Here is a 24702-nt window from a genome sequence, read left to right as displayed (position 1 = left end):
CAGCGGCCCCTATCAGCCCTCAGAGACCAGGGGCCATAGCTGCTCCTCCAGCAGGGCTATGGTGAGCATGAGGCCGCCCCCCAGCAGCAGCCCCAGTCCTTGCAGTAGCACGTGGGGCGCAGGCAGGGGCTCGGGGGGTCGAAGCAGGGCAGGTAGCTGAAAGAAAGGAGGAATGTCAGGGTCCTGGCCTTGCCGCTGCCCCCCGAAGCATGAGAGGGAGGTGTCCGAAAGTACCGGCAGCCCCTCCGAACTCTTCCGGCCCTGGGGTCCAGCAACCTTCCGGGTGGCCAGGCGGGGAGGTGGAGGGACCAGTACTTCCCTCCCTGCCAAACCCACCTCCCCGCTTCCCTAGCTTTCACCGCACCGCCCCACACCTCTCACCATGTCCACAAGGGCCACATAGAGGAAGACCCCAGCAGTGACCCCAAACACCCAGGGAGTGAGGGGGACAGGGCCCAAACTGAGCCCCACCCCCAGGGCTGCACCCCCTAGTCCCAGGGCTCCAGACACCAGGCTCAGCAGCAGCAGGCGCCGGAAGGGCAGCCCAGCCTGGAGCAGCATCGCGAAGTCACCTGTCGGGAAGAGAGGACAGGGTGGGAGGGAATAAGCCAGGGCTGGCCTCTCCTTTCTGGGGCCCACCCCACCCTTCTGCCCTTCCTACCCAGTTCGTGGGGGAGCTCGTGGCAGAAGACGGCTAGGGTGGTGCTGAGGCCACTGGAGAAGCCGTTGGAGAAGGCGGCACCTGGGGTCGGCAGGGTTGGAGGTCGCCAGTCTGGGGGAAAGCTCTCCCCGGGGGGCACGGCCACCACCGTTCCCTCCTCTCCCCTACTTCCTGGGAGCCCCCTTCTAGGCCCTGCCTCCCTCCTTCCCCTCCCCTCGCACCTATGGCCAGCCCGTCAGTGAGGTTGTGCAGACCGTCTCCCAGGAGCACCATCCACGTGATGTTGGCGCCACCGCCACCCTGGGGCCCATGACTGTGGCCTTGGTGCCCAGTAGGGCCCGGGGCTGGTGGGGGCTGGCCGGCCTGCTCCCTGCGGCCCTGAGCTTCCGGCTCTGCAGGAAGGACAAGGACAGTGCGGGTGGCTGCCCGGGAGAGCTGGGAGCTGGGAGTCGAATCTTCATTTTCTCCACTGCTTACCTGGAGCTGCATGTAGGGGCTGAAGGGCCATCCCACCGCCATCCTCCAGGTCCAGGGTCGGTCCTCTGAGAGCCTTTCTTTTTCGCCTGCAGCGTCTCTGAAATGGGAGGGTATCCCTCCTGGTGGAGGAGGCAGCAGAGCCGGGGGCTAAGGAGAGGCCAGGCTGCCGGCTGGGAGACTGAACACCTGGGCTCTATCTAGCACTTGGGGCTGTGTTTTGGCCTCTCCACTCTTCCCAGATTGGCGGCTCCCTCTTTCTTGTTGACTTGAACTTGGGAGAGGGGGCCCTTTGGCCAGAAATCCTGGGTCTATGCGGAGGAGACCCTGACTGCTCACTGTTGGCTGTCAGGTCCTGCCCCCTCAGGCAAACGTCAGAGCGCCAGGAGCACCCTCTGCGCCTCACTTCCCGGCTTGTGTGGCCTGCTCTTGGCCAGAATTCTGGTTTTGGCGGAAGGAGGAGAAAAGGGTATCACTCACTGGCCTGAGCCCTGGACGCCGCAAAAGCCCTAGCATGTTCTCCAGCACAAAGAGCAGGAAGAGACCTCCGAGTACTGACAGTCCTGGTCCCAGGTCCTCCTCCGGTTGTCCGCTAGGTCCAGCGTGCTGCCCTCCTTGTGCCTGCCAGAGAGGGGGTCAGGGCAGACCCCAGAAGCCTGTGCACTGACAACACCCCCTCCTGTGGGGAAGGTGGCAAGCCTTCATTCCCTTTCTACAAGAAGGCTGCTGTGGGCTGCCGCCGGGGCCAGGGAGTGGAAGGGGGAGGGGAACCCTTGGGGACACGGAGGCTGTCCACCACTGCGGGCGGGGCGAGGAAGGGGCTTCACGTACATGTGGCAGCAGGTGGAGCAGCGCGTCCCCACAAAGCGTGCCCACGGCCAGGGCCCCCAGGAAGCCCAGCAGGGGCCGCAATAGACGTGGTCCTAGGAGCCGCAGCAGTAGCAGGGAGAGGGGAGCAGGGAGGCTGAGCAGCAGGACTGCCAGGGCACTATGAACCAGGGCTGGGGAGAATCAGGGACTGAAATTAGGCTAGGGATGGAGGCAGGGTCTCGGAAGCAAGGTGGGGCAGAGATACACTGCAAGGGGAGGCAGCACCCCCAGTGAACCCCCTTGCTTGGCTAAGGGCCCACTCCCTACCAGGATTCAAGGCACCCTGCCACCCACTCTCACCCACTGACCAGACAGAAGATCCCCCGGGGGGGCTGGGGTTGGGGCCTGGATGCAGACGCGGCTGTCGATCTGATAAAGCAGGGCTGGACACAGCAGAGCAAACTGCTGAGGGGTCAGAGGAGCAGCGGGGCTCAGGCCAAAATTGACCAGCAGCTGGGAGCCATTCAGACACTAGGGGAGTTGAGTTGGAGGTCATACATTGGGGCATCGCTGAGAACTGTGACTCAGATCTTTAATGTCTGTCCTTCCGGTGCATGGACTCCTGGGTCTATCCAGGGTCCCCTTTGCTCACCCTGGCACGTGCATCAGGGACTAGGGATAGTTCTGTATGATCAGTGTGTGTTAATTATCAGTGAACATTCAGTCCAGTGCACTGTTCAATTCAATACAGATTGGGTGCTAGTAAACGATGCCACCATCTCCCTCCGTCCCTCCCAAGGCCCTGATGATTTCATTGATTTGGTAATGGAGTTGGTTGGACTGGAGCCCTCCATTGCAGAATCTTAGAAGGGAAAGAACTCGAAATGCCATCCAACCTTCCTCACAACAGCCCTGTCACATATTCATCCAGCCTTGGCTTGAATGCCCCCTGTGACGGGGTGTTCACCCTTGCTTCAGAGTTAGCTTTTGCTGCCCTCTGGTGTGCATGGAACAAGCTCACTTTCCGGCTGAAGACAGCCTTCCACTCGCTGCAGGTTTCCTCTCCAGAGAGCCAGCCCCAAATCCTACCCTGGGCTATTTCTGTGGATTCTCTGCTTTGCCTAGTGTGGTCCCTAAACCAGGTCTTGGAGATTTGGGTGTGGGCTCATGCGCGCCGAGCTCAGAGGAACCGTATTTCACTATTGGAATAACATAACCTAAGATCACACCTGGATTGTTTTTTTTTTTTAATTAATTGTATTAAATTACTCTTTAGGGGTGCCTGGGTGGCTTAGTGAGTTAAGCGTCTGCCTTTGGCTCAGGTCATGATCCCAGGGTCCTGGGATCAAGCCCCGCATGGCTTCCTGCTCAGCGGGGAGCCTGCTTCTCCCTCTCCCTCTCCCCCTTTCTGTCTCTCATGCCCGTGCTCTCGCTCTCTAATAAATAAATAAAACCTTTTTAAAAATAAATGACTCTTTAAACATTTCAGGCCATCTAAATCCCGTGGTCCTTCCCCCACACCTAGAGATCACAAGACTCACATCCTCATTCAGATGGTCAGCCAGTGAATGGTCCAGCAGCAGAAGCCTGTGAAAGAGGTCCAGGCCCGAGGGCGCTGGCCCATGGGGTGATGCTGGGGCCTTTGGCTTCTCTGGGCCACCCCACCCCGAGGGACCCAGAGGCAGCCCCGCCCAGACATCCACACTCAGCTCGGGGTCCTGTGATCTGGAATGGATGGGATAGCAAGTCAGACTGGCTCATGTTCTCTAAGAAACTCCCCTCGAGGAGTGCCTGGGTGGTGCAGTCTGTTAAGCATCGGACTCTTGGTTTCAGCTCAAGTCATGATCTCAGGATCATGAGATCGAGCCCTGAATCGGGCTCTGGGCTCAGCGTGGAGTCCACTTAAGACTCTGCCCCTCCCCCTGCTCTCTTGCGCTCTCTCTCAAATAAATAAATCTTTAAAAAAGAAGAAAGAACACTCCCCTTGAGGCTCCTAGGGCGCTTAGGGGGAAAGGGAGGCACAGGCACTAGCTGGAGTTCCTGGGACCCAGAAACCGTGGAACGTCAGTTCTAGGAGGATTTGAGAATTGTCCATTTATAGGAGGGTCTAGGAATGGGGGGGGGCGTGAGAGTGAGAGACACGGGGGGGGCAGCCAAAAATGCTACAAATTGGGAGCCAAGTCAGCCTGGAGACATTGAGCACTGGGACTAAGAGCAAGAGTTGAGGGCCCAGGGATTTGGCAGAAAGAATTAGAAGGCAGTAGAGGCAAGGGGAGGTGGCACGTGAAGGAACACAGGGAGTCAGATTTTGAAAAATTTGTAATTCCAGGAATCTGATTTTAGGAAGCCAGAGCTAGGCCACTGGAGACTGATGCAAGCCCTGAGAAGAGCAGGGGATGTGGCATTTCGGGGTGGGGGTGGGGGAAGGGGTTAGTACCTGTGCGTGGAATTGTCTCCAGCTGGGGGTGTGGCCCGACCAGCTGGAGGCCCGTGGTGTCCCAGGCGAAGTGCCTGAACTCGGCCTAGCCCCAGGCTGTGGAGAAGCCTCGCTAGGCCCCCTGCGGTCAGTGTCCCGTTCTCCCCATACAGGCCAAACAGCTGGGCCAGGTAATGGTTCTGCTCCTGCTCGGCAGGGCCCAGGTTGGGGGCTGAGCCCCCTACTGAGCCCAAGGTCATCCACACACACAGGCCAGCCAGCAGATGACTCACTGGGGGCCCCATTATTGGGGGGAATGGGTTACAGGCTCTGGTTCTGGCTTCTATTTCCCTTGGAACATCCTGAGGACTGTGCCCTAGAAGAACAAGGAGGAAGGAACTGGGCTTCTGCTCTGCTGTCCAGCTCAGGCCCGGGGGGAACCCTCACTCCTTGTACTGCCCCACCTTGATCCTAGCAGCAGCCCCCACTCTAGCCTCCTTTCTCCCTCCCCATTGCCGCCTTCTGGAACAGCGTCTTATGTGCCAGTTCCTAGAACACCTTCCTTGACCCAGAGTGCCTCCCTCACCTGATCCAGAGCTGACCGGCCATCCTGTCCCCAAAACCCCACCGCTCAATCCTGCCCCACCTGTCTCCCTCAAACCACAGGGCCTCACCCTCTTTGGCAGTGTGAGAGCTGTCTCCTCAGGTCCTGGGCGGCCCTTATTGTAGACGCTAAGAGGTTCCTGAGTCAGGAAGGAGAACAGGGCTCAGCCTCCAGGCGTACAGGTGGAATGGAGGCCACGTCATATAGGAGGCTGGGATGGACACCCCCCCCCAACTCCTAGCCCACCTGCCTAGGGGCGGGGTCAGGGAGGGGAGGGGCCAGTGTGGGAAGGCTCACGTCAGAGAGGAGTTAATGGTTCACTGGTCTCTGGGGTGGGGGTCAAAGGTCAGTCTTGGCTGGGCCCCTGAGTAGGGAGGGGCCACCCTCTGCCCCTGGAAAAGCCACATGGCTAAGGAAAACCTGAGCCTGGCCTTTTCTTCTAAATAATTCACCCCACTATCCCAGTTGGTACCATTTTAGCCTTTCCCTGCATATCCTCCCACCCCCACCACCTTACATCTGGTACTAGGCTTCCTTCATTTCCAACCCCCATTCCCCACATTCCCTAGGACAGTGGGATCCGGGTGTCCCTCAGCTGGAAAGGGGGTGAAGAGGCAGCTAAGTGGCAACCCCAGGTGTGTGGGGAAGAAACCGTTCTTAGCAACTCCTTGTCCCAGCAGAGGAAGAGCCAGAGCTCTGGGAAATGACCAAGAAAGGGGAAGCTCTGGTGGAAAGAGGAAAGAAGTATCTGGGCTCCCCTCAGATGTCTGACTTGGCTTAAGATCAGGGAAGCACAGTCTGATTAGGGCAAATGTCCAGGGGGTTGAGGTTAGCGTTACCTGACAGCGAGAGACTGGAAGGACGCCCAGAGGAAGGGGGACACAGCCTTCTTGGTTCCAGCTGTGGGGGGGGTAGGCAGGCAGGCGGGCAAGGGTCACCTGCAGGGAGGGGGCAGGGGAGGGAACTACCTTAAAGGGGCAGGCCTGCTTTGCCTAAGCCTCGTTACCGGACCGTGTCTTCCTTCCACCGCCCAGGGATAGCACACTTTCCCAAACGTCCGACCGCTAACCTCTTCATTTGCCCACAAAAAGCAAAGGAGTCCAGTACAGAGTGATAACGTTTATTAGGAAGGAGGGATTCAATTCAACTTCCACATCACACACACCAGAAACATCCTGTGACTGTCATTTCTAAGAGGATGGAGGGCGGGCAGAAGGCCTTGAGCTCCAGGGGACAGGCAGCTTCAGCTGGGCAAGGCAGGGAGTACGGGCTTAGGGTGGGTTAAGGCCACTGCTCACCACCCCTCCAGTAAAATTTAGTGGCTAAAATACTACCCCCCCCCACTAAAATACCTACCCACCCCCACCCCCCGAAAGCCAACAGCCTCATTGAAGGCTGTGTGCTCCAGGAGATACTGGGGTTATGGTGGGTGGCGGGGAGGGAGAAGAACGTCTTGCTATCTCTTGCTGCTCCTTCGGGTTTCTTTGCCGTTACTGACAGGGTTGCTGGAGGGGCCAGGAGGGCCGGCAGGTGTGTGGTTCGGCTGGCTTCGGGTAATTCGGGTGCTGGGGGGATGCGAGGGTGCGTGAGGGGGGTGCGGGCCACCACCAGGACCTGGTGGGGCACTCAATCCATTCCCGTTCTGGTTCTCAGAGGCTAGCAGTGGGAGAAGGGGAAGAAACACAGGAATTAGAAAACTAAGGTAGGACAGAGGTCCATCCTCAAGGCCTCGCTCCAGGTCCCAGAGAGAAGCACAGTCTTCATCAAACACAGCTGCACATTCCTGCCAACCTGACCAACAGCGAGGAGTGGAGGTTGTATGAATGGAGCCCCAGAGAAGCCTCAAGCAGTCATTTGGGAAGTTGCTACCTGAACCCTAGTGTGGTATTTTTCTTTTTTATTCATCTTTGTATCAGGGAGGTCAGACCTAGAATTTGCTGTTTAGTTCTAGACTCAAGGACCTCTGACAAAATGCCCCTTTGTCAAAAGACTTTGTAAAACTGGAGAAGCATGGGTACAGGCAGGGCCCAAAGTTTCTGTATTAAAATGTAAGAAGGATCTTTAAAAAAAAGAAAGGGCGGTGGATATCACGATGATACATACGTTTTCATCTTGGAAAATCTAGGTAAGAGTGAGCAAAATAGTGACTACTCACAGCCCCCAAATAATAAGCAGCATTTTCGTGCGCAGCTTGCATGTTTGATGGGAGCCGGGTGTGTGAGATGATTTTCCTGAGCGCCCACAATGGTGCATATTTCTAACCTTGCTGCTCCCACAGTGTTACCGTATGTAGGACTACCTCCTTCACAGGCTGCAGGCTCCTAAAGGTCGGCGCTGTGTTTTATTCCTTGGCCTTCCTCCTCTAGACATGCTTGTTAAGTGAAGACAGCGGCCTCCCTCGCCTGTACAGAGGGCACTATGAACCCTAACTGGGGTAGAAGTCATAGGCTAGTGGTTCTCCAACCACATCCCCACTCAGACCCGGCTGCTCCAGACTAAGTTACCTGCAGCCAAAATGGAAAAATAATGCCTTTTCCTCAATTACAAAAAGTGTTAGGAGAGTATATAGAAAGTTCTTCTGTTAAGTTTTTATGCCATGCATGTTTTTTGTTAAGCCTTTTGTACCTGTCAGATAACCAAGTGAATAAATATCTGCTAGATGCACACGAGGGACCAACAGGCTTAAAGGTACCTTATTTAAAACACTTCTTACAAATTATGGGTTATGGAGACCTGAAAATACGCAACAGTCATATTTTCCATTGAAACCATGGATGTTGGGGCGCCTGGGTGGCTCAGCTGGTAAAGCGACTGCCTTCACCTCAGGTCATGATCCCAGGGTCCTGCTCCTCGGGGAGCCTGCTTCTCCCTCTCCCTCAGCCTGCCTCTCCCCCTGCTTGTGCTCTCTCTCTGTCAAATAAATAAATAAAATCTTAAAAAAAAAAAAAAAAGAAAAGAAAAGAAAGAAAGAAAAGGAAGCATGGATGTTGGGATGCCTGGACCTTCAGCGCAGGTCATGATCCCAGGGTCCTGGGATCGAGTCCCACACTGGGCTCCTTGCTGGCGGGAAGCCTGCTTCTCCTTCTGCCTGCTGCTCCCCCTGCTTGGGCTCTCTCCCCCTGCCCTCTGATAAATAAATAAATAAAACCTTAAAGCTTATTAAAAAGAAAAAAAAAGGAAAGAAAACACGCGGATTTTTGTGGTGGAATTAAATGTTATTTCGTGATGTGCAAAAAGCCCCATGACCCTAGTGGTTCTGACAAACAATGCTGAAAACCATGGCAACTGGGGATGTAGACACAGACCGAGGAAGGGCAGATGCAGCCCAAAGCCTAGTGTCACAGGGAGAAACCTAACGCACAGATCAGAGGCAAGAGAGAGCCAAGGGAGCCAGGGCTCTCCCTAGAGCCAGGGAGTACTCGGGTGAGCTGGGAGAGGACCCAGAAGGAGAAAAAGAGCAGTAAAGACCCAGTTCCTAAGGAAGAGCGAGGGGATGAAGGAGATGATGTTGGTGAGTGAGTCCAATCAAAAGCAAGAGGTCAAAAAGTATAGGCTTGAAGTATAGGAGTGAAAGAATCATAATCCTGAGGTCCAAGGCGCAGAAGAAGGGTCTTTGGTTTCAAGAAGAGTGATGACCCTAAAAGGGAACTACTTGGTGCTCTAAAGCTACGAAGTGTGGACTCCATGTTAAGTCCCATACATCCATATCAGGACCATGGAATGAACTGAAAGGGCAAGGGGAAAAGGGCAAGCACCTGCCCAAGAAGCAGAGAGAAACAGGCTCGAAGGAAGGAGTGCAGTCTCTGCGGAGAAACTGTTCTCATTTGTGTCCTTGAGCCATAGTGGCACAGGAGTATCAGAACTCTATCAGTGATAGAAACAGGTCCCCAAATCTTTTACCCACAAGGACTTGCAAAAGAACTGGGAGAAGGACTGGGTGGAAGGAATACATTGAGAGAAGAGAAAATTGGGAAAAGGGATGAAGGCAATGCGTCTTTTCAGGCTGGGGAGAGAAGGGGAGCTAGGAGAACCAGTGGCTGGAAGGGAACAGGTGTACCTGGAGAAACGGCGGGGGGGCCGGTGGTAGGCTGGGGAGCCGTAGGGCTGCTGTCGTTCTGCACCTGAAGGCACAAAGTACATACTCAGACCTTGCTTCCCACCATGTTTCTTGGCCTGGCCTGCCCTCCTTCCCCACACGGAGGCCATGGGACTCACCGTCTTGTTGGGTGCCTGCTGGGCGCTGTACTCTGGGTTTGGCTCACTGAAGTTAGGAACCTCAGAATAAACCATACAGAATCTGCGAGGGGAGAAACTGGCTAAAGCCTCAGGCCCAGCCCCTGGGCCACTGCTAGAGGCCTCAGAAAGGTCCAGCTACAAGACATGGGCTGTACACCCTTACACTGCCTCCTTGTAAAGCTTCAACGTACACCTCCGGCCTGCTGCTTCTACCTCCCAATCCCCAAGACACTTACTCTCCAATCTTTTGCAGATCACCCCCACGTCCAGTGTATAGTGTCAGACAACCTTTGAACACTGAAGCGTACCTGTGAGGGCACAACAAAGTAGGATTCAGAATACTCAGAAGAGTTACAGGGGCTGTTAACTCGTAACTCGACCCCTCTTGGCTGTGACTGCCCTGGGATAACAGGAGTAAGCAGGAATTACCCTTTGGTGAGCCGAATGATGTCTCCAGGTTGAATCAGGTTGCCCACGTCGTCCCAGACAGAGATATTGATGCTGCCTGTTTTGTCTGCCACTTTGCAGGTCCGAACCTCGTGCCCGTCCTTTGTCTTGGTCACTCGGCCTGGAGGGAAGAGATATATATTGGGACAGGTGGGAGGAAGAAATGGTCAGAGGGATGAGATCTAGATCCTGGTGGGGTGAGGGGGAGTGGAGGGACAGCACCATGGAGAGGGCCCTAAGTGGAAAGAGGCCTGAGTGGTGCTGGAAGCTTGGATCTTGCAAGTTCCATCTACCCTACACTTGACTACAACTCTCCAGGCCAGGGTCTAGGAGAGACTGGGTGTGAGCAGTTTCTTGGGGTGTGCCTTGGCATCCGGGTAGCTAGTTAAGTATGGAGGTGGTGTTCTCCCCCTCCGACCCCCACCCCCACCCAGAAAACCCGTGCAGGGGGCCCACCACCCCAGAATACTCACCCGTCTCCAGCACAATGAAGATGAGGTTCAGATTCTTGAGCCCGGGCTTGATATCCTTCACGAAGGTCTCCGTCGTCATGCTGCCCGTGCCTCGGCACTACACAGAAGGGGGAAAGGGGAATGAACCTCGAGGCTTGGAGTCTTTAACCCCCATGCTCCACTTCCCAAGGCCTACCTACCACACTAGGCTGGAGTCAGGCAGCCGCAAATCCTCTAATTCTTCTAAAAGGCTAGAAACGAACTTCCCCAGGAGCTTCCAACTTCAAGATCAGAATTTGAGGGTCGCTGGATAGGCTGCTTCGGGGCTGGAAGGCCCCGTCCCGGGATGCTCTTTCAGTCTCAAGCCCCGAAGTCGGGGAGCTGACGGAGACGGGGGTAGGGAAACTGGTGCAGATCCAAGGAATGGAATCTTATTCGCCAAACCTTCCCGAACCCTCATCGGGACAACCCAGGACTCGGTCCATCCCCTCCCCCACCCACAGACCACCACCCGCCACCCAACCAGCCAGCGGGCCGGACAGCGCGCGCCACAGAGCCGCCCGCAGGGGGAGCCACAGGCCCCGCCGCCGCCGGATGCAGCGCGATGGAACGCGGGAGTGCGGACATTCCCGGAAGTTTCCGGCTGGCCTGCTCTGACCAATCAGCACTGTCCCGACGCACCCCCGCGCGCCGCCGCCGGCCCCCACTCAGCCAATCGGGATCCGAGATTCACGCGCCGCGACAGGGGCGGATTTCAAGTATTAAAGGAGCCCCGCAGATGGTTGGCTCCACGAGAAAGATGGACCACCAGGGGGCGCCTCCAGTCCAATTTTCCTTACTTGCCTGGGAGCCTATACCTAGGCTCCAAGATTTTATTTCTAAGACGTGGCCCCTGGAAAAAGGGCCAGGGGTTTTGGAATACGGCGGACAAAAGTCTGAAACAGGCTCAGCACTTCACTTATTTTCTCGACAATTCTTAAATATGGTATTCCCTTTTGCAGACAAGAGAACGTAAGTTATAGAAAAAACAGCGCTTAGCACACAGCAGGTACAGTTTCTTCTTCTCCCACTGCTATAACCCTCATCTTCATTCCTGATTTGGGTTCCTCATCTTTCATGCACTACCCAGCTTCGTCAGGGTTTTGGAAAAAGTAGCCTTCACACGAGAGGCTGACGCACCCTTTTAGGAAGAATGGAATCCCGGGCACAGAGAACAGCATTTGCATTAGTCCCTCTCAGAGTGTGATAGGCACCTTTTCCTAATGCATATATCTCCCTAAATCCCAGGGTCTCCCCCGCCCCCAGAGGATTTAACAGAGGAGGCCTGAACCTTTAGTTCCCCTTGGGACTTGTTAGAAAATCAACAAAAGCTTCTAGCTCTGTAATGTTGTGTATAAACCAGTTACATATATACAAACCGCAATCATTTGTTTAGCGAATATCCATAAAAAATACTATTTAATATCAGATTAGCCTAACAGGTCATGTAATTGTAATGTCTTGGCTTATTTCCTTACCTTCTGGAGCGCTTTAGGCTCCGCCTTGACTTTCCTCGGATCCCAGGTTCTCTCCCGCCCACACCCCCAACTACGGTGCTGTATCCTAAGGAAATCAGAGCATAATGTAGGAAGAGGGACATCTTATCTCCTCTCCCCTTAGGTGTTTCAGGGAACTCTAGGAGTATCCGGAGAGCCAACGTAGATACAGCAGGAGTGCGGCTAGGAGAGAGGCAGGCAACCCCTTGGGCGCCCTAGATCAAAGCTTTGTGGTTGGACACTCCCCCATCCTCCACCCAGTGGTCGCACTGTAGACTACAGTATCCACTCCCAAGACTATGAGTCATAGGGTCGGGAGGCTACGGGACGCTGACCACCGCTCTGGAAACAGGAGATGGCAGGTCACACTGCAAGCCAGCCTCCTCGCAATGATCTCGCATTTCCCCGCATCAACCTTCGGAGACGGGACTAGTACGCCCTTCCAAAGCGAAGTCTAGCCCTCCTGGCAGTCAGCCTCGGGAAGAACATAGAGTTCACGCCGGGAAGAACATAGAGTTCTCCCTCCCAAATGGCTATATAGTCCCCGTTGGGATCAGAAAGATTTCCGGTGTAGAGAGGAAGCCCGGGTCTCTCTCCTCGTTGGTCGCTCCGGGCTTCTAGGCTAGATCCGAGTTAAACAAAGAGGCGGAGTCTGGTGACGAGCTTCCGCCGGGTTGCGTAGCAGCGGTGGGCGGGGCAAGGGGCCCATCTCACACGGCGACGAGCGGTTGGAACCTACCCTCTCCTTCCCCTTCCCCTTCCCCTTCCCCTCCCGGGATAGGCTGGGACCCGGCACCGGAGCTATCCCGTGGCCGCTGCGGCCTCAGCTCCAGTCGGGCCGGGGTACGGAGAGTCCAGACCGCTTCCAGGGCGGTGCGTACTGCGCCTGCGCCGGCTCCCACCTAAAAAAAGGGTGTGGGACGGGAGGGGGCGATGTCCCACGGGGATTGGGGCGGGGGTTCAAGATATTGGAGGTCAGGAGAAGGGATAGGAGTAAAGATGAAAAATGGAGGAAGGGAAGAGGAATAGGGAGGAGTCCGGAGGTGAGAAAGGGGCGCTGGAGGGTGGGTTGTTGGGGAGGTGCATTGGAGTAGGGGGAGTCTTAAGTGCGGGAGGGGTTCTGGACTGACTGGAGGACAGGGAGGAGGGGACCGGGGGTTACAACGTGGTGTTTAAATGGGCAGTTACGACGGGCTGGAAGGGGAGGGAGGGAACGTTCTGGGGGCTAGCCTGGGCAGGGGCGGCGGAATCTGAACCCCCGCCCTCGAAGCGCCATAGCTGGCTCCTCTCCCGTGCCTTGTCTTTGGCAGCCTTGTCTTTCCTCCTCCATTCCTTTCCCCCCTCCCCCTCTCACCCCTCCTTGAAGGAATCTCACATTCCTTACATCCCTTCCTTGGCTTTGCAGCCAGGTCCTTTCACAGGCTTCACACACCGGAAAGCCTTCCCCCAACCCAGAACTCGGCGAAATTGGGGAATGGGGAGGAGAGGGCTGGAGAAGGAGCAGAAAGCTGAGAGAGGTGAGAGTGTTTTGTTCGAGGGACTGACAAGACATCTTCCCCATTCAGAAACTGACTTCATTCTTCCTAATAACATCTGTGGCAGTTGAAGGAGTCACTGTTCATGGGGACCAAGCTGTGATAGTGATAGTTTAACCACTTCCTAAACAGGTGGTTTTAGAGTCTGACAGTAGGGCAAGAAGCTGATAGTGTTGCTGGTGGATAGTTTTTCCCCAGATGGGAATAGGGAATCTGAGTGATGTGATAGTGTTACTACTCGGTGTGTCCAGCTGATTGTGTGTGGGCCTGGTTCCCGGTAATTGAAAAGCAACAGGCTCCTTTCAAGCATTTCCTCACTAGCCTTCAGTACTCTACATTTATTTTGCATTCTAGTACAAATACCTTACCTAAAACATAGCTGTATTGAGTATATTTTCACATTTATTATGTCTTTGACTTTCCAGGACAAGATATAAGGTAGGTAAAGGCAGGTGTCTTCCCTACTCGTCAGGTGAAGACATTGAAAACTAGAGAAGAGATACATGGCTTGTTTAAAGTCCTACAGTTGGCAGAGCTGGGACCAGAACCCAAGTCTCCTGACTCCTGGTCCTCCTCTCAGTTGAAAAAAATCCTGTTTTCTTCTGGCTAAGGGAACATCCCAGCATGGGCAAGATTCTGAGTCTGGAGCTTGTCACTAGAAGACTCAGCATAACCAGCAGCAGTGGTTCCTGGAAGCATTTCGTGAAGTACAGGTGCCTATGCCAGGCTGTTGGGAAATAGGGTGTTGTCAAAATGGAAACAGCATTATACTCAGCTCTGTGTTATGGATGAGGGAGAAACAACTTCCTCGCTACCCCCGCAAGGGAAAGCGTGTCTGACATTGCACCTTTATTTCTCTGGTTAGTTTAAAAATACTACACTAAATGTGTTGTGACTGATGCGCGTAGGAAACTAATGAGCATGTGTACTGAACTCAGAAGATGATCTGGTCTCAGTTTTATGTGTAAAAATTATCACCATCCTATTGCTTTGTAACACAGCCCTTAATCTGTTGATAGCCATGTGACGGGGAGGAAAGGAGTTTGAATAGTTACTATTCTCCTGTGTAGTATCGAGTAGATCTCACAGCATCCTTCATCTGAAGCCTTGTTCCCCTTTACTTGGTCCCATTTTTTAGTAATGATAGTTTAGTCAGCCTAATCATACCTCTAGTCTTCCTAGTCGCCCACTCAGGAGTAATTTCCCATTTCACTGCCTCCTCCACTACTTCTTCTTTTTTCTTTTAAAAGGATGATCCCCTCAGGAATATTTTCTGATTTGGGAAATAGAATCACACCTGTACGAATTCTTGAGTATCTTCCCCTTATGAAATAGTATTTTCCAATTGGAGGGTAGGATTAGAATTCTTTTTACATGACTAAAGTAATTTATGTGAAAGCATTTCGGAAACATTAAAGCATCGTACTGTGCACGTAAGCTATCACTGATCTCTGCATTGTATAGTCACAGATCTGGAATCATTGACATTACCTGTGGTTGTGTGCACTGAATAAGAGAATCTTTTTCTGTCTCAAACAGTCTTCTTCTTTACCTTTTTTCTTGTGCCTTTCTCTGCTCTCAGCTATGGTTGAATCTCCTGGACTGTGTGTGTATGCGATTCCTTAGCCAGTGATCTCGATCTTTAGAAGGCAGTCCTGTGTCCCCAGCCCTGAAACCTGTTGCCCTTAATGGAATCATCTCATCCTCCTCAACCAACCTCCAGATCCAAGTCTGTGTAGTCTCACTGCCAGGTGAGGGTAGTTCCCCTGACTCACCTTTTTCTTCCTTGTTCCTATCAATAGAGTGCTCCTGATTGTGACATCAAATCCATCCCCTTGGCGATGGAGCTTGTCACTAGGAAGGAAGACTCAGTCGGACAGTAGCCAACAAGATGGGTTACTGGGAGCATCTCCTGAGTGGCACTGAGTGGAGGCCTCAGGGGGTTGGAGCCTTGTGAACAGGGAACCTACCCCCCAACACTTGGAAGGTAAAGAGCCTTGATTCAGAATCCCATTCCATGCTTCAGGTCTTTTCTCAGCCTATCTGGATTCCCTCTGCTTTTGAAAACCTGATTCTTAAGATTCTTCTGCATAAAGCTTTCTGTGATTAACCCAACCCATATCAGTCTGTTCTTCTTTGCATACTTATGTCTGACAGTAACTATTAACTTTTATTTGTTGGTAAATTGCTCAGTCAATTTTATGTCTTTTTATGTGTTTTATATCTTGTATACTCATTGGGCTCAAGCCTCCACCTTAGTTTGAGGACGAGGATTATGTTTCCTGTATCTTTCACATGTCTCTACTGGCAAAGGGACTGTGTGTAGACGATGAAGTTGATGTTTGGGGCAACCACACAAATAGTGCTTGGAGTTGTTCACTAAGTGGGAGGTCCTTGCTGACCTTAGGGGCCTGGTAGGCCTCACTTCAAGTGTTAAATGAGTTCTTGAGGAATTGTGTGCCTTCTGGATTCTTTTGTAAATTGAACCAATTAAAATGTACTGAAGAATTGAATTCAATTTTTTTTAATTTTAAAATTTATTTTTTACGAGAGAGAGAGAGAGCATGCGTGGGGGGGGAGGGGCAGAGAGAGAGCGAGAGAGTGAGAATTCCAAGCAAGCTCCATGCTCAGCTTGTGGGGGCTTCATCCCACCACCACCAGATCATGACCTGAGTCAAAGCCAAGAGTCAGACGATTAACCAACTGAGCCACCCAGGTGCCCCCTAAAGAATTTTAATTTTAAAAACCCCTGTGGTGGGGCACATGGCTGGCTCAGTCAGTAGACCATGGGACTCTTGATTTCAGGGGACTCTTGATCTCAGGGTCATGAGTTCAAGCCCCATATTGGGTGTAAGAGCTTACTAAATCAGTCAGTCAATTAATCAGTCACTCCCTTATGGTAAATCCAGTATGGATCACAGAATTCTAGAATTAAACAGAATCTTTGGGGTGATGTAGCCCACCCCCTCATCTCATGAGTGAGGAAACTGAATTCCTCAGAAGTCCTTTCTCTAAGAGAAGGAGTGAGTTCAGTGTAAGGACTCTACTGCTTAAATAAAAAGACCACTTCTTTTCTAAGATTTTATTTATTTATTTAACACAGAGCAAGAGAGAGAGGGAGAGAACAAGCACAAGCAGGGGGAATGGCAAAGGGAGAGGGAGAAGACTCCCTGATCAAGCCCCAATGCAAGGCTTGATCCCAGGCCCAGACCTGAGCCAAAGGCAGATGCTTAACGACTGAGCCACCCACCCAGGTGCCCCAAGACCACTTCCTTTCACTTAAAAAAGTTGAGTTTCACTTAAAAAAGAGAGTCACCTAAAGAGAACAAGGTCAGTTAGTAGTAAAGCCAGGGCATCTTCTATAAGGTAATTACTCTCTAATTTAGCTATTTTTGTTTTATATGCTGAATCTCAGAATCCTGCAACTTGTCGAGCACCTCAGAATGTATGTAGTCCAAGATGCTTCACTTCTTGTGTGGTAATGGAACTGAGGCCCAGAGCAATTAGTAACTTGCCCAAGGTCACACATTTGGTCAGTAATAGAACTAGAACTGGGTCTCAAGTTTCTGGATTCCCAACTCAGTTTCCTTTCTTTTTTTTCTTCATACCTGTTACTTCTTTGGGAGATTTGCAATGAAATGTGAGACCCTTCACCAGTTAATTTCTTCACTATGTTGAAATTCCTAGAAGTCTCCTGTTTCCTTACATTGGAGCAGGTTATAGGATTGAGCCCTGCATCAGGCTTCCTGCTCAGCGGGGAGTCTGCTTCTCCCTCTGCCTCTGCCCCTCCCCCAGCTTGTACTCTCTCTCCCCCTCTCTCTCTCTGGCTCTCTCAAATAAATAAATAAAATCTTTAAAATTAAAAAAAGAGAGAAAGACAGGGTGCATGGTTTGCACATCCGTAGCTGGGTTCGAGAAACCCTGAATAAAGGAGGATAAATGTTCAGGTTCCTTTAGGAACAATCTGTTTTGAATTCCTGGCCCTCTGTAGACCAGAGAATGCAACTTCAGCAGCAAGTTAAAAGGGTATAGAAAGGGATCTGAGAGAGCTTTTGCATTTTATGATAATAGTGATGACGAGAACTATATAGAGAGACCCCAGTGTGACAGTAAGGGAATAAAATGCTTGAGCTCTGGCTGACAGAAAAGAAGGCTGGGAATGCAGTCTTCAGGTTGGGTTTGGGATGTTCAAATCAGGAAGGCTGGCAGAACAGCCTGAAGGGACACCTCAGTGCCACTTTAGTTCAGCTCCCCAATTTGAGTGAAACCTTCGAAGACCTTTTTTTCTAGTCCACAGCTCAAGGAGAATATCCAGGAAACTGTGCTTCCAGTGGTTATGGTCACTGGCTGTGACTCGTGAGGTCCCTGTGGTTTCAGTTTTATTAAAGCTTCTACCCCCAGGGCAGTAAGCAGTTGAGTTCTTTTTTTTTTTTTTTAGATTTTATTTATTTGACCGAGAGAGGGACAGCCAGCAAGAGAGGTAACACAAGCAGGGGGAGTGGGAGAGGAAGAAGCAGACTCCCAGCGGAGGAGCCCGATGCAGTGCTGGATCCCAGGACCCTGGGATCAGGCCCTGAGGCCAAGGCAGACGCTTAAAAAACGACTGAGCCACGCAGGTGCTCTGAGCAGTTGAGTTCTTGTGAGGCATCCCACTTGGAATGATAACCTGCTCCTGTGACAGCCCCTGAGCAGTGTTGAGAGTCCCAGGGAACAGAAGGAATAATCGAGGAGCCTAGCCCCTCAGGTTGACTATCTGCCTGGGGGCAGGGCAAGGCAGGGCAGAGAGCTGGCTTCCAAGGTTGTATATGACGTTTGTTTCCCATAGATGACAAATAGGGAATACGCTAATCAGATTATAAATCTAAATTTCCCCTTAATTCTTGAGGCCGCACCTGTGAAGGAATGCAGTTGTGCAAGAGTGGATAAAAAGTAGAATCTCTAATCTGATAAAGGAGGTTTTGATTTAGAAAGAACAATGCCAGGGTGCCTGGCTGGCTGGGTTGGAGGAGCCTGTGACTCTTGATCTCTGGGTTGTGAGTTTGAGCTCCCCATTTTGTGTAGAAATTACTATAAATGAATGAATGAATGAATGAATGAAACTAGAAGGAACAATGCCTGGTGTCTCTGGAGTTTTGTAAATGCTGACTTTATGGTGGGAACCTTACAGCTGTTAACCCTTACTAGTGGCTTCCTACCCCCTCTGATCATCTCTTTGCCAACAGAGACAAGTTCTCTGCTATTTATTTTGGAAAATGGGATCTCCTGAGACCCCATTAAGATCCGTTTCAGAATTTGTATTCCTCCTTAAGAAAATATTATTAGCATTGATATAAAATGAAAGTGCAGGGGCGCCTGGGTGACTCAGTTGGTTGTGTCTGACTCTTGATCTCAGCTCGTGTCTTGATCTCAGGGTCATGAATTCAAGCCTCATGTTGGGTATGCCCAGCATGGAGCCTACTTTAAAATAAAATAAAATGAAATGAAAGTGCTAAATAAATAAATAATAATTAAAAAAAAAAAAAAGTACAAGGGCGCCTGGCTGGCTCAGTCTGTAGAGCATGGACTCTTGATCTTGGGATCATGAGTTTGAGCCCCATGTTGGGTATAGAAATTACTTAAAAAAAATAAAATACAGGGAGACCTGGGCAGCTCAGGTCATGATCCCAGGGTCCTGGGATCGAGTCCCACGTCGGGTTCCTTGCTCGGTGGGGAGCCTGCTTCTCCCTCTGCCTCCTGCTCCCCCTGCTTCTGCTCTCTCTCTGACAAATAAATAAAAAATATAAATATAAATGAAATGAAATGAAAGTGCAGTGAAGCAGAGTATAAACTCTAGGCCTGCTTTCTGTATTGCCCGATAGCAACAAGGGGGAAAAGGGAAATGTTATTTCAATTTTTGTCCTTTGCTCTAAGGATAACTAATTTTTTTAAAAACGCAAAATCTTGCAGAATATATAACCTGATCAAAAGTAAAATCTTAGTGAGGCACCTGGCTGGCTCAGGTAGAGCACGCAACTCTTAAACTCTGTCGTGAATTCAAGCCCCACGTTGGGTGTAGAGCCTATTTAAAGTAAAGGTTTTTGAAAAAAAAAAAGAAGTGAAATTTTAGTGTCTAGATATTTTGAAAATTTATTTGAGGTAGAACGAGGGAGAGAGAGAGAGGGAGGAACGAGCAGGGGGTAGGGCAGAGGGAGAGGGAGAAGGTGAGCCGAAGGCAGCTGTTTAACCGACTGAGCCGCCCGGGCCCTTAGTGTCTAGATTTTTTTAATGTATACAATACACATAGTAATTTTTATTTATTTCTTTTAAAGATTTTATTTTTAAGTAATCTCTGAGCCAGTCATCCCTTTTTTTTTTTTTTTTTTAAGATTTTATTTATTAGACTGAGCAGAGGGAGGAGCAAAAGGAGGGGGACAAGCAGATTCTGCACTGAGTGCGGAGCCTGATACAGGGCTTGATCCCTTGACCCAGAGATGATGACCTGAGCCAAAATCAAGAGTCTGATGCCTAACCAACCGAGCCACCCAGGCGCCTCCAGGCACCCCTCATTTTTATTTTTTAAATTGTTCTTATGAAAGTGGGACCATACTATTCATACAACATGCCTTTTGCAGCTTTCATTTTTTCAAATGGAGAGGTGGGTTAGCATGGTGGTTAGAGCTTGGGCTCTGCAGCCCGTCGGCCTGGGTTTGAATCTGGCTCCACCACTTGTGAGCTATATGATTTTAGACAAGCTTTTTAACCTTTGTGCATCTGTTACTCATCTGTAAAATGTGGATAATGACAGTCCAGACCTCATAGAGTAACTTATAGAGTTGTAAGAATTAGATGAGTTAATGTACAAGAAATGCTTAGAATAGTGCCTAGCATATAGAAATGCTCTATGAATGTTGACTTCATTGTTATTATTTTTGACTTCATTATTATTTTAATTGTATAACTAAAACATGATCATTATAGAAAAATTGGGAAAAATACCAATAAAGCAAAACTGAGTGAAATTAAAAGTACTAAAAGCAGGAGTGCCTGGCTGGCTCAGTTGGTAGAGAATGCGACTGTTGATCTTGGGGTTGTGAGTTCGAATCCTACATTGGGTGTTAGAGATTACTGAAAAATAAAATCTTCTTTTTTTCTGGGGCGCCTGGGTGGCACAGCGGTTAAGCATCTGCCTTTGGCTCAGGGCGTGATCCCGGCGTTATGGGATCGAGCCCCACATCAGGCTCTTCTGCTATGAGCCTGCTTCTTCCTCTCCCATTCCCCCTGCTCGTGTTCCCTCTCTCGCTAGCTGTCTCTATCTCTGTCGAATAAATAAATAAAATCTTTAAAAAAAAATCTTCTTTTTTTCTTTTTTAAGATTTTATTTATTTCTTTGAGAGAGAGACAGAGATAGTGAGAGAGAGCAGGAGCTAGGAGGAGAGGGTTCAGAAGCAGACTCCCCACTGAGCAGGGAGCCCCACGCAGGGCTCGATCCCAGGACCCTGGGAACATGACCTGAGCCGGAGGCAGATGCTTAATCCACTGAGCCACCCAGGTGCCCCATTGTTGTTCTTTTTAAAACATTTTTTTATTAGTGAAGTATAGTTGACATATGGTGTTATATTTTCATATGTATAATATAGTGATTTGATAATTCTATACATTCTTTACTCAGTGCTCACAGTACACCATGCAACATTATTGCAGTATTGTTGACTATATTCCCTATGCTGTACTTATATCCCATTGACTTATTTATAACTGGAAGTCTGTGACTTACTTAGTTTATAACCAGAAGTTTGTACCTTTTAATCCCCTTCACCTATTTTACCCATCCACCATGCCCCCCCCTTTACTGCTTCTTTTGTTGTGATTCAATATGATCAGCTTTTTCTTGCTAGAGTACCTTTTTTCCAGACTTTGCTATAGAATATGACAGCTGTGGGGTGCCTGGGTCACTCGGTTAAGCGTCTGCCTTCGGGTCAGGTCACGATCCCAGGAGGGTCCTGGGATCGAGTCCCGCGTCAGGCTCCTTGCTCATCAGGGAGTCTGCTTCTCCCTGTCCCTTTGGTGCTCCCCCTGCTTGTGCTCTCTCCCTCTGTCAAATAAATAAAATAAAATCTTTTTAAAAAAAAAAAGGAGGGGCGCCTGGGTGGCACAGCGGTTAAGCGTCTGCCTTCGGCTCAGGGCGTGATCCCAGTGTTATGGGATCAAGCCCCACATCAGGCTCTTTCTATGAGCCTGCTTCTTCCTCTCCCACTCCCCCTGCTTGTGTTCCCTCTCTCTCTGGCTGTCTCTATCTCTGTCAAATAAATAAATAAAAAATTTAAAAAAAAAAATTTAAAAAAAAATAAAAAATAAAAAATAAAGGAATATGACAGGTTATGTGTGTGTATCATATGTTATATGGCATAAGATATGTATAGTGTATGACCCCTTTAGTGAATGTTCTGGACATGTTTTAACTTTAATACTTTACTTTCATAATTTAGGATAGTTATAGACATATCTTTACTTGAATATTAGATACACAGAAAACAGGTTTTTAAACTATTTATTTAAGTAATCTCTACACTCGGCGTGGGGCTTGAACCCACGACTCCAAGATCAAGAGTTGCCTGCTCTTCCAGCTGAGCCAGCCAGGCGCCCCAAGGAAATCTTTTTCGAAGGTTCAAGGGAATAATTCAAGAAATTAAAATATATCCTCCCATTCCTGTTCCTTAGTTACCTCTCCTCAGCAGCAGGCACTGTTGGCGATTTCCTATGTATCCTTCTGGGGAGTTCCATGCATACATAAGCATATAATACATACATGTTGGGTTTTTTTACTCATGGTGGCATACGTTACATATACTGTTGTGTACCTTAGTTTTTTTCTCTTAACAGTGTATCTTGGCGGTCTTCTCACACCTGGTGCGTTGAAGGCAGCAATGCTTTTTTTTTTTTCTTTTTTTTTTTCCCTTCTGATGAATGTTATAGCTATGGTAGAGGTACCAAATTATAATTTATTTAATTGAGGTAGAAATTGTAAAGTCAGCAGTTGAACAGATGACTTACGGCTATTTAGTGATATTTTTGCTATCCTATAGAAGCCACCTCAGATAGCTCCTCTTCTTGACTTTTTCTCTTCCCTTCCACTTCCTCCCACCCCTGTGTGTGGGTCTGGTTGGCAGTAGCTATCATCCAGAATAGACTAACCATTCTTAGGTTGCATTAATTGAAGTAGAGAGGAAAGGTGGTAATAATTCTGCTGTGTCCATATTGGTCAGTCCGCATGTGGAACTCTGGGTACCCTGTTTTAGAGGGACATAGGCATTCTAGAATACTATGAGAGAAATGAGTCTGGGCTAGATAGATATTTGTCATCCGTGCTCTTGCTGCACCCTTGACCTTTCCCAAGAGTGTCTAAGCACAGGGTGACTGACTGTTGGGTGCTGTGGAGAGGATTCCTGCCCTGCGTGTTAAACCACATGGTCTCTTACAGTCCATTCTAATTCCAAAGGCAAACATAAGATTCTTAACCAGGTCCATGGGAGACACTTCCAGACACTTCTTTTATTACTGTCCTTCAAAAGTAAAAGCATTCTGGGTTTTTTTTTATTCTCGAGTAGTTTCTAAATTTAAAAAGCACATATTTTTTCATAATGTGGAAGACTGTTTAAAGTTGAATTATGACTTTTAAAAAAATGTACATACTAAAGTTTTTGGTAACCAAAAGTAGAAAAAAACCACCTTTATCTTATACCCAAATAAAACCACTGGTAACATTTTGGTCATTCTTTCTGGTCTCCTTATGTATGGATTATTTATAAATATACGATGTTTTTAAACAGCTCGGTATTCAATTTTGTGTCCTTCTGTCTTCACCTTCCGTTATTCTATTGCATATTCCTCATAAGCGTCATTTATTTATTTATTTATTTTTAAACATTTTATTTATTTATTTGACAGAGAGAGAGACAGCCAGGGAGAGAGGGAACACAAGCAGGGGGAGTAGGAGAGGAAGAAGCAGGCTCATTGCGGAAGAGCCTGATGTGGGGCTCGATCCCACAACGCCGGGATCACGCCCTGAGCCGAAGGCAGACGCTTAACTGCTGTGCCACCCAGGCGCCCCCATAAGCGCATTTAAAATAGATACATTATTCCATCATATGGGCTTACATTACCATATCACTCAACTATATACTTTGCTGGTCATGTAAATGAATAAGGGGTCATCTGATTTTTTTTTAAGGTTTACTGACATGATTTTTGAAAACCTGTCTGGACTGCTTTTAGTACCATTCTTCCTTCCTGCTTCAGAGGTGTCCCTCTTCTGTTTAACATCATTCCAGATCTCCTTCCCACGGCTGCCTCAGTGACCCCCCTTCACTGGCACTTTCCTCTCTGTACATTAGCATCCTGGGACCTTTCTCATTGGAAGGAAGTTACCCCCACACAACACACTTCCACAACCCCCTGTCCTTCTCAGGGTAGTTCTCTTTTCCTTCCTTTGAAATCAAGCTTTGGACAGAATTCTCTGCAGCCCCTGCCCCTCTGCCTCCCGTCTTGTTCACTCGGGACCCATGAGGTCTGGTTCCACTCCCAGGCTCCACTCTAGCTGCCCTTCACGGCACCTCCCTGCTGCAGGCAGCCACACTCTGCCCTGGTGTCTGCTCCCACAACGTGGCCATTTTTTTTTTTTTTTTTAAATCAGACTTCACTGCAGCTTTTGACACTTCCCTCCCCTCCTTCAAGCATTCCACTTCCTTGACTTTTTTTATTGTGGTAAAAAACACGTAACATAGAGTTTGCCATCTTAACCATTTTTGAGTGTACAGTTCAGAATGTTAAGTATGTTCACATGGTTGTGAAACATCTCCAGAGCTTTTTTATCTTACAAAACTGAAACTCCGTACCCATTAAACAAAAAGTCCCCTTCCTCCAACTCCCTTGACTTTTATGAGCCTCTTCAGGATTTTCTCTCATCTCTGATCAATCTTTATCAGTTTTTTTTTTTTTTTAAAGACTCTACCCATCTGTTTATCTGAGAGAGAACTTGTGGCAGTGAGCAGGGGTGGGGGTGGGGTGGGGAGGTGGAGGGACAAGCAGACTCCCTGCTGAGCAGAGAGCAGAAGCCAGCTTGATCCCAAGACCCAGAGATCACGACCTGAGCCAAAGTCAGGTGCTTAATCCACGGAGCCACCCAGGCCCCTCTCAGTCTTTTTTTTTTTTTGGGGGGGGGCTCTTTTTTTTTCTTTCCTTTTAAATGTCTTTGCTAAAGTATTCTCATGCAGTCCTAGTGGTGTCTAAATTGAAAAGGCCTTTCCAGAGGATAGTATAGAAGTATATTATCTAGAAAAATAAAGAGTAGGCACACCATTCAACCCAGCAGTTCCTCCTGTAGGTATCCATCTTAGGAGAGAGATCTGATTTCTGTTCCAAAAAAATCTTGTTACCAGGATGTTAATTGCAACATGATTTGTTTCAGGGGGAAAAATGACAACCAGGAAAACTGAAATCCTGAGGCGAATGGCAAAATACACTGTAATCAAGATTTAGACTGGTAGATTGGAAAAT

General features: G+C 49.6%; 3 protein-coding genes across 9 annotated transcripts in view; 1 reads left to right on the top strand and 2 right to left on the bottom strand.

Moving 5' to 3' along the window:
• Positions 1-12: 12 nt before the first annotated feature.
• On the bottom strand, positions 13-5887 carry SLC39A5 (solute carrier family 39 member 5). Of its 2 annotated transcripts, XM_019796156.2 has the most exons (12): positions 5805-5887; positions 5036-5104; positions 4383-4737; positions 3487-3670; positions 2314-2476; positions 1967-2136; positions 1616-1756; positions 1139-1235; positions 883-1053; positions 662-742; positions 382-572; positions 13-156 (listed from the first exon to the last, which is right to left on the bottom strand). In XM_019796156.2, exons 3-12 carry the CDS (start codon positions 4664-4666, stop codon positions 13-15), a joined length of 1626 nt encoding a protein of 541 aa, XP_019651715.1. In that variant the 5' UTR covers positions 4667-4737; positions 5036-5104; positions 5805-5887. The 2 variants fall into 2 exon arrangements, with proteins under 2 accessions (XP_019651715.1, XP_019651716.1); XM_019796157.2 differs by lacking the exon at positions 5805-5887 and having other exon boundaries at positions 5036-5193.
• A 177-nt stretch (positions 5888-6064) lies between these two features.
• Positions 6065-10688, bottom strand: NABP2 (nucleic acid binding protein 2). The gene is made up of 7 exons (XM_002915983.4): positions 10301-10688; positions 10122-10218; positions 9631-9769; positions 9438-9509; positions 9181-9262; positions 9023-9086; positions 6065-6621 (listed from the first exon to the last, which is right to left on the bottom strand). The coding sequence occupies exons 2-7, from the start codon at positions 10198-10200 to the stop codon at positions 6422-6424; spliced, it is 636 nt and encodes a 211-aa protein (XP_002916029.1). The 5' UTR covers positions 10201-10218; positions 10301-10688; the 3' UTR covers positions 6065-6421.
• A 1629-nt stretch (positions 10689-12317) lies between these two features.
• RNF41 (ring finger protein 41) overlaps positions 12318-24702 on the top strand; it is a 29386-nt gene continuing 17001 nt past the window's right edge. For 3 of the 6 annotated variants that reach the window (XR_002142057.2, XM_002915982.4, XM_034643530.1), the window contains exons 1-2: positions 12319-12508; positions 14973-15157. The gene's annotated coding sequence lies outside the window, so the exon portion shown is untranslated. Of the gene's footprint in view, positions 12509-12549; positions 12679-13040; positions 13153-14972; positions 15158-24702 lie in introns of those variants that run through there. The other 3 variants (XM_019796153.2, XM_011220710.3, XM_034643531.1) reach the window with 3 other exon arrangements.

This window comes from Ailuropoda melanoleuca, chromosome 15 (assembly GCF_002007445.2).
Source record: "Ailuropoda melanoleuca isolate Jingjing chromosome 15, ASM200744v2, whole genome shotgun sequence".
Classification (NCBI taxonomy): domain Eukaryota; kingdom Metazoa; phylum Chordata; class Mammalia; order Carnivora; family Ursidae; genus Ailuropoda; species Ailuropoda melanoleuca.
Note: the sequence above shows the minus strand (reverse complement) of the source record. Positions and strands in the feature narration are given on the sequence as shown.

Coding starts and splice junctions, on each gene's coding strand:
- SLC39A5 (XM_019796156.2), bottom strand. CDS start 4,666: ATGGGGCCCCCAGTGAGTCATCTGCTGGCTGGCCTGTGTGTGTGGATG. Junction 2,137..2,313: donor CCCGGGGGATCTTCTGTCTG/GTCAGTGGGTGA, acceptor GATTCTCCCCAG/CCCTGGTTCATAGTGCCCTG. Junction 1,054..1,138: donor GCCCCTACATGCAGCTCCAG/GTAAGCAGTGGA, acceptor TCCTTCCTGCAG/AGCCGGAAGCTCAGGGCCGC.
- NABP2 (XM_002915983.4), bottom strand. CDS start 10,200: ATGACGACGGAGACCTTCGTGAAGGATATCAAGCCCGGGCTCAAGAAT. Junction 9,510..9,630: donor ATCATTCGGCTCACCAAAGG/GTAATTCCTGCT, acceptor GTGCCCTCACAG/GTACGCTTCAGTGTTCAAAG. Junction 9,087..9,180: donor AGCAGGCACCCAACAAGACG/GTGAGTCCCATG, acceptor TTGTGCCTTCAG/GTGCAGAACGACAGCAGCCC.